Source organism: Gopherus evgoodei, chromosome 2 (assembly GCF_007399415.2).
Source record: "Gopherus evgoodei ecotype Sinaloan lineage chromosome 2, rGopEvg1_v1.p, whole genome shotgun sequence".
Taxonomy (NCBI): domain Eukaryota; kingdom Metazoa; phylum Chordata; order Testudines; family Testudinidae; genus Gopherus; species Gopherus evgoodei.
The window spans coordinates 299,056,005-299,077,680 of NC_044323.1; the positions used below are offsets into that span (position 1 = coordinate 299,056,005).

At 45.3% G+C, this 21,676-nt stretch overlaps 2 protein-coding genes across 27 annotated transcripts in view; one reads left to right on the forward strand and one right to left on the reverse strand.

Annotated features, from left to right (window-relative positions):
• The window catches only part of SCRIB (scribble planar cell polarity protein), a 234,895-nt gene extending 217,079 nt beyond the window's left edge, over window positions 1–17,816 (forward strand). For 23 of the 26 annotated variants that reach the window (XM_030554133.1, XM_030554141.1, XM_030554149.1 and 20 more), the window contains one exon: window positions 15,688–17,816. In XM_030554133.1, coding sequence (XP_030409993.1) covers window positions 15,688–15,848 — 161 coding nt within the window. In that variant the 3' untranslated portion in view covers window positions 15,849–17,816. The remainder of the gene's footprint in view (window positions 1–15,687) is intronic. The other 3 variants (XM_030554146.1, XM_030554152.1, XM_030554147.1) reach the window with 2 other exon arrangements.
• An 82-nt stretch (window positions 17,817–17,898) lies between these two features.
• The window catches only part of IQANK1 (IQ motif and ankyrin repeat containing 1), a 178,937-nt gene continuing 175,159 nt past the window's right edge, over window positions 17,899–21,676 (reverse strand). The window contains exon 15 of the mRNA XM_030554161.1: window positions 17,899–20,333. Within this exon, the coding sequence (XP_030410021.1) occupies window positions 20,159–20,333 (175 nt within the window). The 3' untranslated portion in view covers window positions 17,899–20,158. The remainder of the gene's footprint in view (window positions 20,334–21,676) is intronic.

Sequence of the window (21,676 nt, forward strand, 5' to 3'; positions counted from 1 at the left end):
GTGGCTGGATGATGACTGATTTGTTGGGAGTAGTGTGTAGTGAGCATGCCTCCATTTGTTCCTGGCCTCTGTCCTGGGGCAAAATGTGGGAGGGTCTGGCCTCCTGCAGCTGACGTTGGTGTGTGGTGTGCATGCCCCAGTGGGACTATCCTAGGTGGGAGTGGAGAGCCTGGCTGCCTGCAGCAGGGAATGGGAGGTGTGTGATAGGTTGCAGGGCTTGAGAGCATTTGAACACTTGAGAACCAGGGTTCGTCTTCGAGTCTATGTGTGTGTGTGCATGTATGACGTGCACACGGGCTCAGAGTCTCTGGCCAGCATTGTCCAGCATGCACCCTGCATGGTTTTTTTCATTTCATTTTCAGCAAAAAAAATTCTATCTTCCTCACTTTTGCCTTTTTGGTGCCTCTCGCCAGTGGTGGACTCAGAATATTCCAGCTTTAAGCCCTGTCCACCATGTGATGCACTTATTCCCAATGATGGAGTACAGTTGGTATCTCTTCAGCCATGTCCTGGACCAGTGCTCGGTGGATTGGCCCTTCTCCCCCAAGACTCATTTTTCCTGGGATAGCCAACTACAACACTTCCTCCTGATTATTAGGAATGGCAATATACAAAAACCTGTAGGAGAACACTTCAAGCTTCCTGGCCATAAAATAGCAGATCTTAAGGTGGCCATACTACAGCAAAAAAACTTCAGGACCAGACTTCAAAGAGAAACTGCTGAGCTTCAGTTCATCTGCAAATTTGACACCATCAGCTCAGGATTAAACGAAGACTGTGAATGGCTTGCCAACTGCAAAACCAGTTTCTCCTCCCTTGGTTTTCACATCTCAACTGCTGGAACAGGGCCTCATCCTCCCTGATTGAACTAACCTCGTTATCTCTAGCTTGCTTCTTGCTTGCATATATATACCTGCCCCTGGAAATTTCCACTACATGCATCCGACGAAGTGGGTATTCACCCACGAAAGCTCATGCTCCAAAACATCTGTTAGTCTATAAGGTGCCACAGGACTCTTTGCTGCTTTTACAGATCCAGACTAACACGACTACCCCTCTGATACTTGACTTCCTCCTGATGTGATCCATTAGAGGAACACTGGATCCTGATATGATCCATTAGAGGAACAAAGGAAGTCTCTCTGACTCAAGTCACTCTCTTCTCACAGATCCTCTTCAGTGTCCTATAATTAGGGATTCGACTGCTACGGCCAGGTCACTTACATCAGTATAACATGTCACTCAGAGGTGTGAATAAGATGCCCCCTGAGTGATGTAAGTTACACCGACCTAAGCACCAGTGTGGACAGCACTACCACTCCCAGAGATGGATTTATTATGCCAATGGGACACGCTACAGTGACATAACTGCATTGATGCAGCTGTAGCATGTCTAGTGTAGCTAGCCCTAATTCCCATCACTAAGTGCCCACAGCCCTCTCTATTGACATTCGGCCATTCCTTAAGACAAGTTTGGCACTGGCAGGGAGCCTGGCACTGAAGCCTGGTACTACTTCCACCTCGAGGAAGGGCAGGAAGAGCTCCATTCCCGGGGAGACTCTTTGCACTGACCCTCCTACCCAGAACTGGATAGGACAAAGAGACCACAGAAGAGCCATAAGCACTGTCTATCCAAAATTGTCAGGCCTTAGGCTTAATCATGCTGAAAAGTCTAAAATGACTGAGTCCTTCAACGGCTCAGATCTGAGGAAAATGAAATCCACCCCAGCACCGAAGCCTGATACCAATTAACACTCCTTGTTGCCAAGCTGTCAGTCCCAGAATTGGCACCCAGAGTGGAGTCCTTGACAGTTCTAGCAGGTGTAATGCACATGTTGAGCCTTCCATACCAACTGCAGCCCAATGTGTCAGGTGCCACAATACCTGCTACTGCTATCAACCACCTCTCACCCTTGCTCAGAGAGCTCAACACCACCTGTAGAGCATGAGCAGTTCTTATCTCCTGCCCATTCCCTTTTCCCTGAATTAAACAGGGAACCATCACCAGTTCCTTGCCTGTTGGCTAGACCTGCATCATCCTCCCATTCTCCACTCCCTGATCACAGAGAAACCCTCCTAAATATCTCCCTCTCGTTATACCTTCTTCTCCATGAGCTCCATCTCCTCCATAGTCTTAACCTTCAGTTTCCACCTGGGCCTTATTGGGTGTTTTGAGATCCCCCTACTAAGCCCTCTAGAACTTGTTCAACTTCCAAGAACCAGAACAGGAGGAGGATGAAGATAGAGAGCAAGACAGGGAAGAGGATATTACTCTGAGAGCCTCAAGAGCTTCCTAACCCTTTCCCTCCCATGTCTTCGAAAGACCTTATCATCACTGGACAAAGCAGTGACACCCCCCCAATTCCTGCCTCAGATGAGTTCCAGGCTAGGTCTGCTGTGAAGTATATCAGACTGATTAGATTCGTAGACTCATAGACTTTAAGGTCAGAGGGGACCATCATGATCATCTAGTCTGACCTCCTGCACATCGCAGGCCACAGAATCTCACTCACTGACTCTTGAAATAGACTCCTAACCTCTGGCTGAGTTACTGAAGCCTCAAATCTGTGATTTAAAGACTTCAAGTTACAGAGAATCCACCATTTACACTAGTTCAAACCTGCAAGTGACCCATGCAGAGGAAGGCGTCTCAGTCAAAGTGCCCTGAGGGGAAATTCCTGACCCCAAATACAGTGGTCAGTTAAACCCTGAGCATGTGGGAAAGACCCACAGCGTGACACCTGGGAAAGAATTCACTGTAGTGACTCACAGCCCTCCCCAGCTAGTGGCCTGTCTCTGACCGTTGGGGATATTTGCTGCTAGCAGTCGCAGGTCGTGTAGTGTAGATATCAGTCTAATAGGTGATACTGGTGGTAGAATGTCTGTGCCTAACTGGGTGAAGAATGTCAGTGAAGCCAAACGGCAAAAATTAAGATGTCTGTACACTAATGCGAGGAGCCTAGGTAACAAAGTGCAGAAACTAGAGCTACTGGTGCAGGAAGTAAAACCGGATATTATAGGGATAACAGAAGCATGATTGAATAGTAGTCATGACTGGAGTACAGGTATTGAAGGGAAGACAGAAATAAAGGCAAAGGTGGTGGAGTAGCATTGTATATCAAGGATGAGGCAGACTGTAAAGAAATAAGAAGTGATGGAATGGATAAGACAGAGTCTGTCTGGGCAAAAATCACATTGGGAAAGAAAGCTAATAGAGCCTCCCCTGAGATAGTGCTTGGGGTGTGCTACAGACCGCTGGGATCTGATTTGGATATGGATAGAGGCCTCTTTAATGTTTTTAAGGAAGTAAACACTAATGGGAATTGTGTGATCATGGGAGACTTTAACTTCCCAGATACAGACTGGAGGACAAGTGCTAGTAACAATAATAGGGCTCAGATTTTTCTGGATGCGATAGCTGATGGATTTCTTCACCAAGTAGTTGAAGAACCAACAAGAGGAGATGCCATTTTAGATTTGGTTTTGGTGAGTAGTGAGGACCTCATAGAAGAAGTGGTTATAGGGGACAACCTTGGTTCAAGTGATCATAAGCTAATTCAGTTAAAACTAGATGGAAGGATAAACAAAAATAGATCTGGGACTAGGGTTTTTTATTTCAAAAGGGCTAACCTTAAAGAATTACGGAAATTAGTTAGGGAAGTGGATTGGACTGAAGAACTTGTGGATCTAAAGGCAGAGGAGGCCTGGAATTACTTCAGGTCAAAGTTGCAGAAACTATCAGAAGCCTGCATCCCAAGAAAGGGGAAAAAAATCATAGGCAGGAGTTGTAGACCAAGCTAGATGAGCAAGCATCTCAGAGAGGTGATTAAGAAAAAGCAGAAAGCCTATAAGGAGTGGAAGATGGGAGGGATTAGCAAGGAAAGCTACCTTATTGAGGTCAGAACATGTAGGGATGAAGTGAGAAAGGCCAAAAGCCATGTAGAGTTGGACCTTGCAAAGGGAATTAAAACCAATAGTAAAAGGTTCTATAGCCATATAAATAAGAAGAAAACAAAGAAAGAAGAAGTGGGACCGCTAAACACTGAGGATGGGAATGGAGGTTAAGGATAATCTAGGCATGGCCCAATATCTAAACAAATACTTTGCCTCAGTCTTTAATGAGGATCTTAGGAATAATGGCAGGATGACAAATGGGAATGAGGATATGGAGGTAGATATTACTACATCCGAGGTAGAAGCCAAATTCGAACAGCTTAATGGGACAAAAGTGGAGGACCCAGATAATCTTCATCCAAGAATATTACAGGAACTGGCACATGAAATTGCAAGCCCATTAGCAAGAATTTTTAATGAATCAGTAAACTCAGGTGTTGTACCGCACGACTGGAGAATTGCTAACATAGTTCCTATTTTTAAGAAAAGGGAAAAGAGTGATCCGAGTAACTGTAGGCCTGTTAGTTTGACATCTGAAGTATGTAAGGTCTTGGAAAAAATTTTGAAGGAGAAGGTAGTTAAGGACATTGAGGTCAATGGTAACTGGGACAAAATAACAACATGGTTTTCCAAAAGGTAGATAGTGCCAAACCAATCTGACCTCCTTCTTTGAGAAGGTAACAGATTTTTTAGACAAAGGAAACGCAGTGGATCTAATTTACCTTGATTTCAGTAAGGCATTTGGTATGGTTCCACATGGGGAATTATTAGTTAAATTGGAAAAGATGGGGATGAATATGAAAATTGAAAGGTGGATAAGGGGAGACTACAACGGGTCATACTGAAAGGTGAACTGTCAGGCTGGAAGGAGATTACTAGTGGAGGGAGTACAGCAGAATAGAGACAATGGATTTCAGGAAGGCGGATTTTGGTAAGCTCAGAGAGCTGATAGGTAAGGTCCCATGGGAATTAAGACTGAGGGGAAAAACAACTGAGGAAAGTTGGCAGTTTTTCAAAGGGACACTATTAAGGGCCCAAAAGCAAGTTATTCCGATGGTTAGGAAAGATAGAAAATGTGGCAAAAGACCACCTTGGCTTACCCTTGAGATCTTGCGTGACCTACAAAATAAAAAGGCGTCATATAAAAAATGGAAACTAGGTCAGATCACGAAGGATGAATATAGGCAAATAACACAGGAATGCAGAGGCAAGATTAGAAAAGCAAAGGCACAGAATGAACTCAAACTAGCTATGGGAATAAAGGGAAACCAGAAGGCTTTTTATCAATACATTAGAAGCAAGAGGAAGACTAAGGACAGGGTAGGCCCACTGCTCAGTGAGGAGGGGGAAACAGTAACGGGAGACTTGAAAATGGCAGAGATGCTTAATGACTTCTTTGTTTCAGTCTTCACTGAGAAGTCTGAAGGAATGTCTAGTATAGTGAATGCTTACCGGAAGAGGGTAGGTTTAGAAGAGAAAATAAAAAAAGAGCAAGTAAAAATCACTTAGAAAAATTAGATGCCTGCAAGTCACCAGGGCCTGATGAAATGCATCCTAGAATACTCAAGGAGTTAATAGAAGAGGTATCTGAGCCTCTAGCTATTATCTTTGGGAAATCATGGGAGACGGGGGAGATTCCAGAAGACTGGAAGGGGGCAAATATAGTGCCCATCTATAAAAAGGGAAATAAAAACAACCCAGGAAACTACAGACCAGTTAGTTTAACTTCTGTGCCAGGGAAGATAATGGAGCAGGTAATCAAAGAAATCATCTGCAAACACTTGGAAGGTGGTAAGGTGATAGGGAATAGCCAGCATGGATTTATAAAGAACAAATCGTGTCAAACTAATCTGATAGCGTTCTTTGATAGGATAACGAGCCTTGTGGATAAGGGAGAAGCGGTGGATGTGATATACCTAGACTTTAGTAAGGCATTTGATACAGTCTCGCATGATATTCTTATAGATAAACTAGGAAAGTACAATTTAGATGGGGCTACTATAAGGTGGGTGCATAACTGGCTGGATAACCGTACTCAGAGAGTAGTTGTTAATGGCTCCCAATCCTGCTGGAAAGGTATAACAAGTGGGGTTCTGCAGGGGTCTGTTTTGGGACCGGTTCTGTTCAATATCTTCATCAATGATTTAGTTGTTGGCATAGAAAGTACGCTTGTTAAGTTTGCGGACGATACCAAACTGGGAGGGATTGCAACTGCTTTGGAGGACAGGGTCAAAATTCAAAATGATCTGGACAAATTGGAGAAATGGTCTGAGGTAAACAGGATGAAGTTCAATAAAGATAAATGCAAAGTGCTCCACCTAGGAAGGAACAATCAGTTTCACACATACAGAATGGGAAGAGACTGACTAGGAAGGAGTATGGCAGAAAGAGATCTAGGGGTCATAGTAGACCACAAGCTTAATATGAGTCAACAGTGTGATACTGTTGCAAAAAAAGCAAACGTGATTCTGGGATGCATTAACAGGTGTGTTGTAAACAAGACACGAGAAGTCATTCTTCCGCTTTACTCTGCGCTGGTTAGGCCTCAACTGGAGTATTGTGTCCAGTTCTGGGCACCGCATTTCAAGAAAGATGTGGAGAAATTGGAGAGGGTCCAGAGAAGAGCAACAAGAATGATTAAAGGTCTTGAGAACATGACCTATGAAGGAAGGCTGAAGGAATTGGGTTTGTTTAGTTTGGAAAAGAGAAGACTGAGAGGGGACATGATAGCAGTTTTCAGGTATCTAAAAGGGTGTCATCAGGAGGAGGGAGAAAACTTGTTCACCTTAGCCTCCAATGATAGAACAAGAAGCAATGGGCTTAAACTGCAGCAAGGGAAATTTAGGTTGGACATTAGGAAAAAGTTCCTAACTGTCAGGGTAGTTAAACACTAGAATAGATTGCCTAGGGAAGTTGTGGAATCTCCATCTCTGGAGATATTTAAGAGTAGGTTAGATAAATGTCTTTTAGGGATGGTCTAGACAGTATTTGGTCCTGCCATGAGGGCAGGGGACTGGATGACCTCTCGAGGTCCCTTCCAGTCCTAGAGTCTATGAGTTTCTCAGGTATCAGTTTTGGGACCAATCTTATTTAATCTTTTTATTACTGACCTTGGCACAAAAAGTGGGAATGTGCTGATAAAGTCTGTGGATGATACAAAGCTGGGAGGTATTGCTAACACAGAGAAGGACCAGGATATCATACAGGAAGATCTGGATGACCTTGTAAACTGGAGTAATAGTAATAGGATGAAATTTAATAGTGAAAAGTGCAGGGTCATGCATTTAGGGATTAATAACAAAAATGTTAGTTATAAATTGGGGACACGTCAGTTGGAAGTAACAGAGGAGGAGAAGGACCTCCGAGTATTGGTTGGTCACAGGATGACTATGAGCCACCAATGTGATATGGCTGTTAAAAAAGCTAATGCAGTTTTAGGATGCATCAGGCGAGGTATTTCCAGCAAAAATGAGGAGGTGTTAATACCGTTATATAAGGCACTGGTGAGACCTCATCTGGAATCCTGTGTGCAGTTCTGCTCTCCCATGTTTAAGAAGGATGAATTCAAACTGGAACAGGTACAGAGAAGGGCTACTAGGATGATCTGAGGAATGGAAAACCTGTCATATGAAAGGAGACTCAAAGAGCTTGGCTTGTTTAGCCTAACCAAAAGAAGGTTGAGGGGGGGATATGACTGCTCTTTATAAATATATCAGAGGGATTAAATATCAGGGAGGGAGAGGAATTATTTAAGCTTAGTACCAATGTGGACACAAGAACAAATGGATATAAACTGGACACTAGGAAGTTCAGACTTGAAATCAGTCGAAAGTTTCTAACCATTAGAGGAGTGAAGTTCTGGAACAGCCTTCCAAGGGGAGTAGTCAGGGCAAAAGACATATCTGGTTATAAGACTAAGGTTGATAAGTTTATGGAGGGGATGGTATGATGGGATAGCCTAATTCTGGCAATTAATTTGGCAATTGATCTTTGATTATCAGCAGGTAAGTATGCCTAGTGGTCTGTGATGGGATGTTAGATGGGATGGGATCTGAGTTACTACAAAGAATTCTTTCCTGGGTGCTGGCTGGTCAGTCTTGCCCACATGCTCAGGGTTTAACTGATCACCATATTTGGGGTTGGGAAGGAATTGTCCTCCAGGGCAGACTGGCAGAGGCCCTGGAGGTTTTTCGCCTTCCTCGGCAGCATGGGGCATGGGTCACTTGCTGGACGATTCGCTGCACCTTGAGATCTTTATACCACAATTTGAGGACTTCAGTAACTCAGACATAGTTTAAGTGTTTGTTACAGGAGTGGGTGGGTGAGATTCTGTGGCCTGCGTTGTGCAGGAGGTCAGACTAGATGATCATAACGGTCCCTTCTGACCTTAAAGTCTATGAGTCTATGCTATGATAGTCTCATCATACAACTGTCTCCATAAATGTATCAAGCTCAGTCTTGAAGCCAGTTAGGTTTTTGTCCCCATTGTTCCCCTTGGGAGGCTGTTCCAGAACATCACACCTCTAATGGCTAGAAACCTTCATCTAATTTCTAACCTAAAATTGTTTATGGCCAGTTTATATCTATTTGTTCTTATGTCCACGTTGGCACTCGTTGGCACTTAACTTACATAACTCCTCTCCCTCTTTGATATTTATCTCTCTGATGTATTTATGGAGAGCAACCATATCTCCCCTAAGCCTTCTTTTGGTTAGGCTAAACAGGTCAAGCTCTTTGAGTCTCCTCTCATAAGGCAGGTTTTCCATTCCTCAGATCATCCTAGTAGCCCTTCTCTGCACCTGTTCCAGTTTGAATTTATCTTTCTTAAACATGGGAGACCAGAACTGCACCCAGTATTCCAGATGAGGTCTCACCAGTGCCTTGTATAATGGTACTAACACTTCCCCATCTCTACTGGAAATACTTCGGCTGATGCATCCTAGGACTGCATTAGCCTTTTTCACAGCTGCATCATATTGCTAGTTCATAGTCATCCTGTGATCAGCCAATACACTCAGATTTTTCTTCTCCTCTGTCACTTCCAACTGATACAGCCCCACTTTATAGCAAAAATTCTTGTTGTTAGTCCCTAAATGCATGACCTTGCACTTTGCACTATTAAATTTCATCCCATTTCTATTACTCCAGATCATCTTATACGATCTTGAGCTACCCATTATATAGGAGAAAGCTCACAAACTTTTCAGTATTCGCCATCTGACTTTCCCATGCAATTGGCAATGCTAATCCATAAAGGGCCATTAATCATTCATTCATAGATTCACAGAGCCTGTGAAAGACCTTTGGAAGAGTCTAGCCTCCTCATTTCTCTCAAATATTGTAGCTTTGAAGAGGTATCAGATCCCTCAGAAAGGGTTTAAGAATTTCTACTCCCATCCGTGGTCTTCTATTTCTAGTTCCTTGCACTCTGGTATGTATCACAAATTCTGGTATCCTTTCCGGGTCCCTTCTCGACATATGTCCAAATCATCGTCATCTTTCTTGAATCTTCTGTAACAGCCTTATTTCTTGCCCTAGCCATTTTCTTATCACTCTATTTTTTATTTTCTGCAGTCTTGACACTCTCAGTTATTCCCCTCAGCCTGTTAATCTCTGCAGTCAATATCTTACATTCATTGGCTTTCCTGCCACTCCAACATTCCCACCCCTACAGTAGTATTGACATGACAGTAGTCTTATATATGCTATTTTCATTTTTATCTAAATGTCTTTAAGTCTTCCTGGTCTTGCAGTTTGCTGAATGCAGTATAGCTAATCCAGTTCTTCTTTTTATGTCATCTTCACAATTCCTGTTCTTCTATACTAGTCCTCCAAGATACACTCATTTTTCTACTTGTTCCAGTTGTCTCCAATTTTGATCATTACCTCTTCCTCTTGTCTTCCAGTTACCATCATTTTTGTCTTCTCTGTGCTGATCTTCAGTTTGAATTTTCTGCTTTCCTGGTTTACCTTGTCAGTTATCCTCCGTAAATCCACCTTCATCAGTGCTAGGAGGCTGAAAACTAAGATCTATGATGTTGACAAATAGGAAGTGCCAGATCTCAGAAAAAGAATATTGTGCAGAAAACCATCACTTTGTGACACATTTCAGAGTTTCCCAAGGTGTCTGGAGTGACCAAAAGCTTACAGAGTGAGAGAGACTCATCTGTGCACACCCAGGGAAATCCTCTCTAAACTTTTTCACAAACTCAGCCATCAATTCCCCTTCTGCTTCAGGGCCACCCTCCCAGGAATTTTTGATAAGATCCAGAGGGCCCTTGACTTTTCTCCCATAAGGGAGGTCAAGTGGGATGAACCCCATGACTGTTGGGGCACTTCCTGGTGAGACCATAACAAATAGGGCAACATTACATCCAAGTCAATTGCCCTCCTGTTCTCATACATTTTTAACATAGACTTTAAGGTCCCCATGACTCAACAGTTTTGGGGTGATATGAGGGAGATCTCAATTGTTTTGCCCCACACATCCTCCATAACTCTCAAAATAGGTGGGACATGAAATTTGAACCACGATCTGATAAGATCTCTTTTGGAAAGCTCACCCTGCTAAATATGGTAAACAGTGCGTCTGCAACTGTTCCATTTTCCATGTTTGACAGAGTGACCACTTCCAGATATCTGGCAGCAAAATCCACCACTAATATAAATCTTTTCCCCTTTTGGCATGGCCCAGATAATGGCCTTATGAGATTCAGGGTGACCTTATAAAACCCTTCTTTAATCACTGATAAAGGATGTGGTGGAGCTGTATAGAGACCTGTGGCCTTTTCCCGCTTTTGACATAAGTCACAAGTTTTGTTGTACTCCCTTACTTGATTCTGGATATTTGGCCAATACAGGTTTTTTCTTAGCCTCTCATAACTTTTTGTCCCTAGGTACTTAGCAAACTGGAAATGGTAGGCTAGCAGCAGTAGCTCCACATGATGCTTTTTGAGTACTGTTAGCTCTCTGTAGGGTGGCATCTATTTTTCCCCACTGGAGCTTCCCTGTATATTCTGCCCTCCTCCCTAAACCTTCCCCTGCTCTCTTTATCTTGGACACTATTAGAATGTTTTCCCAATGAGTTGTCTGCACTTGATTCAGCAGCAAACTCCCCTTAGCTTTTGCTTGCACTGAGGGCTGATTCCTTGTCCCTCTCCCCTGTGGACATACCATCACCCTCTGCTGCTAACAGTGCAGAGGTCTCCCCTCCCCCTTCAGCTGCCTCCCCCTCTGCAGGATTTACATTTGGAAACCTGGGAACATCCTCTCTCTTGCTCTGGGTCACAATATTAACAGCCCTATGCAGTGAAATAATATAATTCCCCACCAATACATCCACAGGTATATGATGGAGAACACCCACCTTCAACCTTCCTACTCTAGTTCACTGTGAACCAAAGGCATGCTGAATTCAGGTTTCCCCCAGGCAAGGAGTGTTAGCTTCTCCCTGGGAGCATATTAGATTCCTTAATCATATCTTTCCTGACAAGTGTGATCTGGGCTCCTGTGTCTTTACATACTTGGCACATCCTGCCATTTACCTTGGCGTCTTTAATAAACTCGTTGTCCATCTCCAGGAGGTCAGAACGGACAAAATTAACTGGGAGCTCCTCAGATATGCCTGGAGGTTTCAGAGCAAGGGTAGTCTTATTAACCTGGGCAGTTTGGAGTTGGTGTCTGGATTCAACATACATATTTGCTCTGTTACCTTTCCAGGTGCTCAAGCTAAGCCAGCTGGTCTGTAATTCCCTGAGTTGTCATTATTCCCCTTTTTATAGATAGGTTCTATATTTGCCCTTTTCCGCTTCTCTGGGATCTTTCCCATCCTCTATAAGTTCTCAGAGAGAATCCTAACCCTAGTCACTAATGGCTCAGAGATCTCTTCAGCCAGTTCCTTGAGTATTCTAGACTGTATTTTGTCAGGTTCTGCCAACTTGAAGACATCTGACCTGATCCTACCCCATTTACACTGATGTTCACTATGTTAATCCTCCAATCACTGCTAATCTTTTTGGTTACAGCTGAAACAAAGAAGGCATCTAACACTTTGACTGTTGCTGCGTTTTCTATCATCATCTTTTGCTCCTCAGTGAGTAATGGGCCTACTCTGTCCTTGGTCTTCCTCTTGCTTCTAGTATATTTGTAAAACGTTTTCCTGTTACCTTTTATCTTCCTAGCTAGTTTAAGCTCATTTTGTGCCCTGGCCTTTCTGATTTTGTCCTTACATGCTTGTGTTGGTTTTTTAATATTCATCCTTTGTAATTTGACCTACTTTCCACTTGTTGTATGACCTTTTTATAAGTTTCAGGTCACTGAAGATCTCTTGATCTTTTACCATACTTCCTATCTTTCCTTTGCATTGGGATAGTTTTCTCTTGTGCCCTTAATAATGTCTCTTTAAAAAAATATGAACTTTCCTGAACTCTATTTTCCCTTAGATTTGTTTCCCACAGGATCTTACCTACCAATTCTCTGAGTTTGCTAAAGTCTGCCTTCGTGCAGTCCATTGTCCATAGAATCATAGAAGATTGGAGTTGGACAAGACCTCAGGAGGTATCTAGTCCAACTCTCTGCTCAAAGCAGGACCAACCCCAACTAAACCATCCCAGCCAGGGCTTTGTCAAGTTGGGCCTTAAAAACCTCTAAGGAAGAAGATTCCACCACCTCCCTAGGTAACCCATTCCAGTGCTTCACCACCTTCCTAGTGAAATAGTGTTTCCTACTATCCAGCCTAAACCTTCCCCACTGGAACTTGAGACCATTGCTCCTTGTTCTATTATCTGCCACCACTGAGAACAGCCGAGCTCCATCCTCCTTTCAGGTAGCTGAAGGCTGCTATCAAATCGCCCCTCATTCTTCTCTTCTGCAGACTAAATAAGCCCAGTTCCTTCAGCCTCTCCTCGTAAGTCCCAGCCCCTTAATCATTTTCGTTGCCCTCCACTGGACTCTCCCCAATTTGTTCACATCCCTTCTGTAGTGGGGGGCCCAAAACTGGAGCAGTACTCCAGATTTGTCCTCACCAGTGCCAAATAATCACTTCCCTTGAGCTACTGGCAGTGCTCCTACTTATGCAACCCAATATGCCATTAGCTTTCTTGGCAACAAGGGCACACTGTTGACTGATATCCAACTTCTTGTCCATTGTAATCACCAGGTCCTTTTCTGCAGAACTGCTGCATAGCCAGTCGGTCCCCAGCCTGTAGCAGTGCATGGGATTCTTCTGTCCTAAGTGCAGGACTCTGCACTTGCCCTTGTTGAAGCTCATCAGATTTCTTTTGGCCCAATCCTCCAATTTGTCTAGATCACTCTGGACCCTATTCCTACCCTCCAGCATATCTACCTCTCTCCCCAGCTTAGTGTCATCTGCAAACTTGCTGAGGATGCAATCCATCCCATCATCCAAATCATTAATGAAGATGTTAAACAAAACCAGCTCCAGGACCAACCCCCCTGGGGCACTCCACTTGATATTGGCTGCCAACTAGACATGGAACCATTGATCACTACCCGCTGAGCCCAACGATCTAGCCAGCTTTCTATCCGCCTTATAGTCCATTCATCTAATCCATACTCTCTTAACTTGCTGGCAAGAATACTGTGGGAGATCATATCAAAAGCTTTGCTAAAGTCAAGGAATAACACATCCACTGCTTTCCCCATATTCACAGAGCCAGTTATGTCATAGAAGGCAGTCAGGTTGGTCAAGCACGACTTGCCCTTGGTGAATTCATGTTGACTGTTCCTGATCACTGTCCTCTCCAAATGCTTCAAAAAGGATTCCTTGAGAATGTGCTTCATGATTTTTCCAGGGACTGAGGTGAAGCTGACCGGTCTGTAGTTCCCCGGATTCTCTGTCTTCTCCTTATTAAAGATGGGCTCTGTATTTGCCTTTTTCCAATCATCTGGGACCTCTCCCGATCACCACGAGTTTTCAAAGATAATGGCCAATGTCTCTGCAATCACATCAGCCAACTCCCTCAGCACCCTCGGATGCAGTGCATCCGGCCCCATGGACTTGTGCTCGTCCAGCTTTTCTAAATAGCCCTTAACCTGTTCTTTCATCACTGAGAACTGTTCACCTCCTCCCCATACTGTGCTGCCCAGTGCAGCAGTCTGGGAGCTGACCTTGTCTGGGAAGACCAAGGCAAAGTAGCAGCCTCTTCCAACTCTAATCTTCAATAATTCTTCCTAGCAGTCCTTCTTTCTGGAACAATATCCCATCATCGAAGAATCCAAAGCCCTTTCTCTGACACCACCTGCGTAACCACACATTTACTTCCACAATTCAGTGTTACCTACTTGGGCCTTTTCCTTCAACAGAGAGGATAGACGAGAACACGAATTGTGCCTCCAACTCCTTTATCCTTCCCAGAACCATGTAATCTACAGTGAGCTGCTCAAGGTCATTCTTGGCAGTATCATTGGTGCCCATGTGAGAAGGGGTAGCAGTTCGAGGGCTTGATCAGTCTCAGCAGATAGTCTGTCACATCCTGAATTCTAGCTCCCTCCTACCATTCCTTAGAATCATGAACTCTGTCATATCATGATCATTTTCACCCAAACAGCCTTCCACCTTCAAATTCTCAACTAGTTCTTCCCTATTTGCCAGAATCAAATCCAGAACAGCCTCTCCCCTAATCGCTTTCTCCACCTTCAGTAATAAAAAGTTGTCTCCATTGCATTCCAAGAACTTGGTGGATAATCAGTGCCCTGCTGTGTTATTTTCCCAACAGCTGTCTGGGTAGCTGAAGTCCCCCATCACCACCAGGCTCTATGATTTTGTTAGTTATTCCAGACTAAGAGATCTCAGTCTGGAGAATCTTCCCCACAGAAGGAGTGGAAATCCCATCCTGGAGCATTTAAAACTATGTGGGACAGAGCCTTGATTATAGAGAACATGCAACTACATCCTACAGTGCTAAGGACATTATAGCTAAAACAGTACTGCTCTGGTGTGGAAGAAGCACCAGGCATGACCCAAGAGGGCCTGCGCCGAGGTAACGTGGTGACAAATACCTCAGGGCTAGCTGGCTCTCTCCTATGGGTGTGAGTGTGACTGCACAGTTACTGATTGTAAGTCCAGTCCAGTGATGATGACACCTGCTGCTCTCCCAAACCCTTCTGCCCTTGGTCATGGCAGAACGGGTCATAGCAGCAGGTGGAAATGAAATGACTTTTCTTTGGCATCCAATTAATTTGTTCTGGTTTGACTGGAGGCGGGAATGAATCTAGGAGACCACAGATAGCTGTGAGGTTCCAGGGGAAAAAGTAATGCGTATTCAGGACAAAATAAAAAAATTGAAATTTTTCATGGAACAGAAATTCAGAAAAATTCCATTTCAGGAGAACCAAAATGGGATTTTTTTTTTTTCAGTTTACCAGCTGCTTGCCTGGAAGGGTCTTAGAGAGACAAGGCTGGGGAGGTAATGTTTTTTATTGGACCAACTTGTGTTGGTGAGAGAAACAAGTTGTCAAGCTTACACAGAGCTCTTCTGCAGGTACTCAGAGTGTCTCACAGCTAGATTCAAGGTGGAACAGATTGTTTAGCATAAGTAGTTATTTCAAGGGACCATTCAAGGTGAAGTGGCCTGCTAACACCCCTCCAGTCATAGGGAGGAAAGGAAGGAAGGGAGCGAGGGAAGGGGGTTGTTAGTGGTTTATAGCTTGTCATACTAAGCCATCAATCCAGTGTCTCTGTCAAAGTGGTCACTCTGTATCTCAGAGGCATGCTGCTCTGTGGGAAATACTGTCTGTCTCCTGCCTGATTTCTGTCTGTCTGTCTCTGCTCAGTTCCCCAGGAGCAGGGTGGTCCAGCAGAGGAAGAGGAGCTGTTAGTAACTCACGATTCCTCAACACCCACCACATCAGCACTTGAAGAAATGGCTCTGTACAGCAGCAAGCGCAAACTCCGACACAGCCGTCGCAGCCTGGAGGCTGCTGTCCCCACATAGGGGGCCTGATGCATGGGGGCAACAGGACAGCCCAGCACAGGGCTCAACACCTTCCTGCACTCCACAAACAGCACTGGACTGGGTCCCACAGCTGCCTCCTTGGCATTGGCTGGGAACTGCGCACCCAGGAGTTGGTGTGGTTAACTAACTTCCTTTAGGCTGTGAACATCCTTTTTCTCTCACTACCCACAGTGCACTGGGGCATGTGCTAAACAAAACAGGACAGTGCTGGACTTGTAGATGTTTGACGGGGCAGGGGGGCAGGGCAGTGGGCAGCAGCAGTGTTAGTCTGTAAATAGTATGTGAGTGCGTGTGTGTGCGCGTGTGTGTGACGCTGCACCTGTTATTCCCTCCACTTGGGTTTTTCAGTGGCTACTACAGCGGCTTTGTTCTGATATGACTTAGCAGGAAGGGCCAGCCCTTTACTCCCTTCTAAATCCCACTGATTTGTCAAAAGCCAGCTCCCCCCAACCATGGAGAGTCATGTCCATGCAGAGACAGGGATCTGTGACATCTCTAGAATGTATTGTCCCCATTCCACTCTACCACCAGGCCAACAATCATCTGGCTTGGTGTGACACTGTTCCTCTGGCAATAGGTCTGCCCCCCAGATGCACATGTAATTCATGTAGCAGAGGCTGTGGTCCATTCCAGGCAAACACACTACATGGGGAGGGGGACATGTGGGGAGCAGGTGCTGACTGTCCTGTGTGAGAGTCGCATCCATGAGCAGGATGAATTAGGACAGATGGGCGTATGAGGCTATAGCAGTGTGTGCATGTGACAGCAGTAGGGACAGACTAGTTGGGGATTAGAATGTGGTGACACAGCAGTAGGCTGTACAAATAAGGAGACAGTGGGGTAAGGTTATAGTGTGGGGTGCAGGGAGCACGGTGGGACATGGATTGGCTGGGGTCAGGTGAAGGGTACTGGGTGCAGAATGATGATGGTACACAGAGAGTGATGGTGGTGATGGCTCTCACTGTGTTGCCCATGTCCACTGAAGTAAAATGTGAGTGTTGAGGGAGGTTGGAGCACAGACAAAGTGAGCACCATGCAGGGAGATAACGAATAACAAGATATGCCTCCCGCTAACTACAAATCCTACCGTCTCTCTCTGACAAGATGGTGCCGTCCTCACTTTACCTGCAGATTAGGGCAGACGAGATTCTTTACACATGCACCAAGGATGTTATTGCTGGCTTCCTGCCTGGAACAAGGGCTCTATCAGCCTCAGTACCAAGTGAACCCAAGGATCTGGCACCAGTGACTAGGCGCCTGTGTCTACCAGTGAAATTATTGTTTCTTTTGTTCTTGCCCTCCGCGAGTTAAGCAGCCCTTACCCACACACGCCCAAATCAAAGCAAGGCATCTGAGCTTGGTCTTGGCAATGGTCTGAGTGATCTTTCCACTCCCTCTAACAAATCGGTGCTCTCTTACTTGCTGATGCCGCCAGCAGTAAGCCCAGAGTTGGCCCTTAATCCTCCCAGTGCCAGGATGTGACTAGGGAGTGGTGGGCACGTCTGCTTGTACATTTACTAAATGACTGGATGCGGTTTCTTTTAGTTGAGAATCTCCTCTCTTCACACCAAATCACATGGCTCATTTTAACTGAATTGATATGTTTAATTTTACAGGGCTTGGACAGGGGGAAATCCAATAATCTATCAAACTGCAGCCATGGCTGCTGCCATCATCAGCAATTTGAGCTTTTCCTTTTTAAAACCTCATTTTAGCATTTGCTTTTTAACAAGAGCAATTTCTGGAAAGAATCATGAATTGGTTTTGGTGACTAACTTGTGATTTTCCTTTCCCTTTGCGGTACCTGAGTGCCAGGCTCTGATCTCTCTCCTCTCCTGAGAGATGCAGAGGAAAAATTAGCTCATCAAGACTGTAACTAGTGAAATTTGTACAACCAAAGAAATCTATTTTGTGGATCAAGGAGAATAAAGTTTACTTTACATTTTAGAGCCTGTGTCTGTCTGTGGATGAAGCTCTTTCCTCAGGCCAGTGGGCAGCACAAGAAGGGCCTCTCTCTATTCACTGCTTCTACTTTCAAATCTAGAGAAAGCCAAGTCTTCAGCATCGCTGCCTCAATGTCCATCACATCTGCCCTGCTATGGTCTCTCCCATCTTGAGACTTCTTTCAGAGATTTCATGGCTAGTCAGCAAACGGCCCCAAACTAATTCCCAGAGTATATTTTTTAGAAAAACATCCAGTCTTGATTTAAAAATTGCCCAAGATGGAGCGGTCACCAAAACAATTGGGTAAATTGTTCCAGTCATTAATTATGCTCATTGTTAGAAAATTACGCCTTATTGCCAGTCTGAATTTGTCTAGCTTCAACGTCCATCCATTAGATCATGTTATACTGTTCTCTGCCAGACTGAAGAGCCCATTATTGAATACTTGTTCCCCATGTACATATTTTGACCAAATGACATTATCTTTTAACTGTTCTTTGTTAAACTACAGAGATTGAGCTCCTTGTGTCTCTTATACTCCTTGAACTCCTTTCTGTCCCCCATCACACATCAAGCTGTGCATGTCACCTGCCAATGTAATCAACTTTCACTCTCTCACAGGCACTCTAGAGGGCAGGCGCTCATAGATGCGGAACCCAGGCTTTTGTGAAGCAACCTGCACAGCAGGGCATCTAGTGGCTACCACAAAAGAATCCTAGCAGTGGTAGGACCCAGATGGCCCATAACTCAGCCTTCCCCTACCCTGGGGTGATGCAGTGTAAGAACAAACCCACCAACTGCCCCCTCAGTAAGTATGTTCACATTTGCTTCAGGTGGATGCCTGTCATCTTGACGTCAGCATGGCCACTTTTCAGCAGGGGACATGCTGCCTCTAGAGTCACTGCAGGACAGTTACCTGCTGGATGCTAGAAGAACTAGGTTCAAGGAAGAAAACTTGGGCAAGCAGCGATGACTAAGTGTATATGAAAAACAAACAAACCACCATTTCAATGGTTAATCTTCCACTATCCATGCCATGGTGCCACAAATCCACCCTGACGCTCGCCACTTGACCTATGGGCATTTGGCCTGCATCACATTGGGGACAGTCGGCCTGCCTTTACCCTTCACCCCTGGGCTTATTGGTGTTGCTAACAGGACCTAGCGCACACAAGTCTTTAACAAACAGTGCATTGACCTGTGCCTGGCTGCACCCAGTGTCACTGTCAGGGACTTGGTGTCTGCATCTTGGTTGCCCTTAGCCATGCTCAGGTCCTTTATCAAAAGTCTGACTGTTAAGAACTGCAGTTTGGCTATGGCAGCTGCCATGTAGCCAAGGCTTCAGATGTGTCCAGCACTTGCTGTAGGCAGCAGATTTAATTGGCATTGTTAAAAGGCCCAAAGCTGTCAAGGCCTCGTTTATATGAGGGCAGCTAAATCACGGCTAGCACCTGAGGGCCGGTAGCGTGCATGCTCTGTGGCAGGAAGGCTTTGCTCACTGAAGGCAGGAATTGGGATATGAGCTTGAGCACAGTTGAGCCAAACCAGCAGCCAACCTGGCACAGATCTGATACTGACTGGCCTTTTACAGGCCTAAAATAGAGGTGACTGCACCAAGTCCTATTACTGATATAAAAAGGCTCCTCAGTTTCATAGCCTTGTCTGAGCATGGGCTGAGGGTGTTTCATGGACGGATGCAGCCAGCCTGTCCCCGTTAACTATGCTGGCAGGAGAACAACAGTCTCAGTGGGGCTAATGGAAATAGCACCAAGTTGCAGCCTCCTTCAGTTGCACTAAAGCGGTAGTAGAAAAGAAAGAAAAAACAACAGGCTACACCAAGTCCAGCGGGGCGGGGAGGGGCAGGATCATAAACAGAAAGGAGATGATTGCAGGGGTCAGGCAGAGGCACTTTTCTTTCATATTTCCTGCCTGCAGCTGAGGTATCACAGTGCAAAGGGCAGGGACTGGAAGAAACAGCCTCATTGTCCTACTCGCTGCCTGAAAGAAAATGACCATCTCACCAAAGGTGAGTCACTGTCTGGGGAGACAAGCTGAGCCTGCAAAGGAGGCCTTCAGTCACAAATGTATGGCCTTGCCCATAGTGCTGCTGAACAGAATTGCATCCTGCAGTCTTAGCTATTGGCAGGGTGAGTTCAGCTCAGCTATTTGGCACCTTCCCATCTGCCCTATTATGATCCCTGCACTTTGTGGCCTTCCCTTCAGAAACGCAGAAGGCTGACCCCCAGCGCTGCCCATGATTGGTTACAAAACACAAGCCTTGTAATACAATTTCACTTTAATGAGATACCAGCTGCTACCCCCACTTGCTGCCTGTTGCCCCATACCTACAGGCTGCACTTGACCAGAATGACCCGAATTGGAAGGAGAATTTGGAGCAATTCCTCAGGGGGCTGGTGACGTTTGATGATAACAAATAATTTAAAGTTTCCAAGTCTAGTTGCTTGAAATTCAGTCGGTGAATACTCTGGTCCATCTGTTGCCCTGACTAAGGATAGGTACCTGTAAGAGGAAGGAGACACGCAGTTGAACAGCAGAGTTTATAGATGTGCTGTTACTGGGCTCATGGGGCCATACTGACTTTTGCTTCTAAAAAGCCACAGGTGGTATTGCATGGACACTGGCTCGAGGCAACACAATTCCCCTGGGCAGGGCCAGCAACCTCAGAAATACTCAAACAAAGGCACCAAAGTTGCATCTGTGCAAAGCGACTGTCTCTGCCTTGATGATTTACGCTAACAATGGTGGAAGGAGAGGGCCATGAGATGGCGGCTGAAACCATGAAGAGCTATGAGTTACATAGGGGCGAAGTGTAGAAGGTGCCGTAAAGACACCTGAAAGATCTCAATGGTGTGCAAAAGGGGAAGTCCCGAAAGACTACTGAGCGTGGTACTGTATCAGAAGAGGGCGGTGGTGACTCAGTACTTCTGGGGATCTGGCTCTCACTCCTTTCCCTCACCTTGCTGGGCTTTGGTGAGTCTGTCCTTCTCTCACAGAATCACTCCCAGTCCTGTCTCATACCCACTCATGGTTCCTCTGATGCCCTTCAGGCCTTTCTGTGGCCCCCACCCTGAATAACCTTATTGCCTTTCATGGTTTCAGGAACCATCTCACCCTCCTGCTCCCTGGTCCCAGACTTAGGCCCTGCTGTAACTCAAGTAACAGTGAACTGCAAATCTGGGTCTCCCACATCCCAGCTAATCACTTAGCTATTGTTTATAAACATGCCCACCCACTCCTCCCCTTCCCTAGCTGGCTTTTGTGGGGGACTTAGGCATGCTCTGAGCTGCCTGCCAGCTCAGGGCTCTTCGGCATGATAAGTCAGTGGCTGCAGCGTTTGAAACTGCTGCCAGTTTAGGTGTGACTTCACGTGCTGAGCATCTGTGTGATGTCAGGACTTAGGTGCGTAGGGGACTTCACTGGCAGACCCTTCGGTGTCTACAGGGTTATGTGTCAACTGAGCTGTGGTTCTGTGATAGCAGTGGTGCCTACATTATGGACTAAAGACACAGCTGTCAAAGTCCTTTTATAAATCTAGCCCTTTGGGACTGCACCTCTCTCCAGCACATATAAGAAAGTTCTAATGTGTTCACAGGGCTTAGCCACACCTTCTAGCTACAGGGCCCATTCACTGCCTTCAGCAATGCAGAGAACATGGACATGCTGCAGTCACACCTTTGCCACTGGAACCCCAGCTTTTATCATGGCAACAACAACAAACATCGTGGCCTCCTGCTCCGTCGCCCCTCAGTGCACTGAGATTTCTGTGGCCCAGTCACAGAATGCTTTGACTCTGTTTGTTCCTGCTCCCTTTCATGGAGGTGTAAACCAACTGGAACAAAACA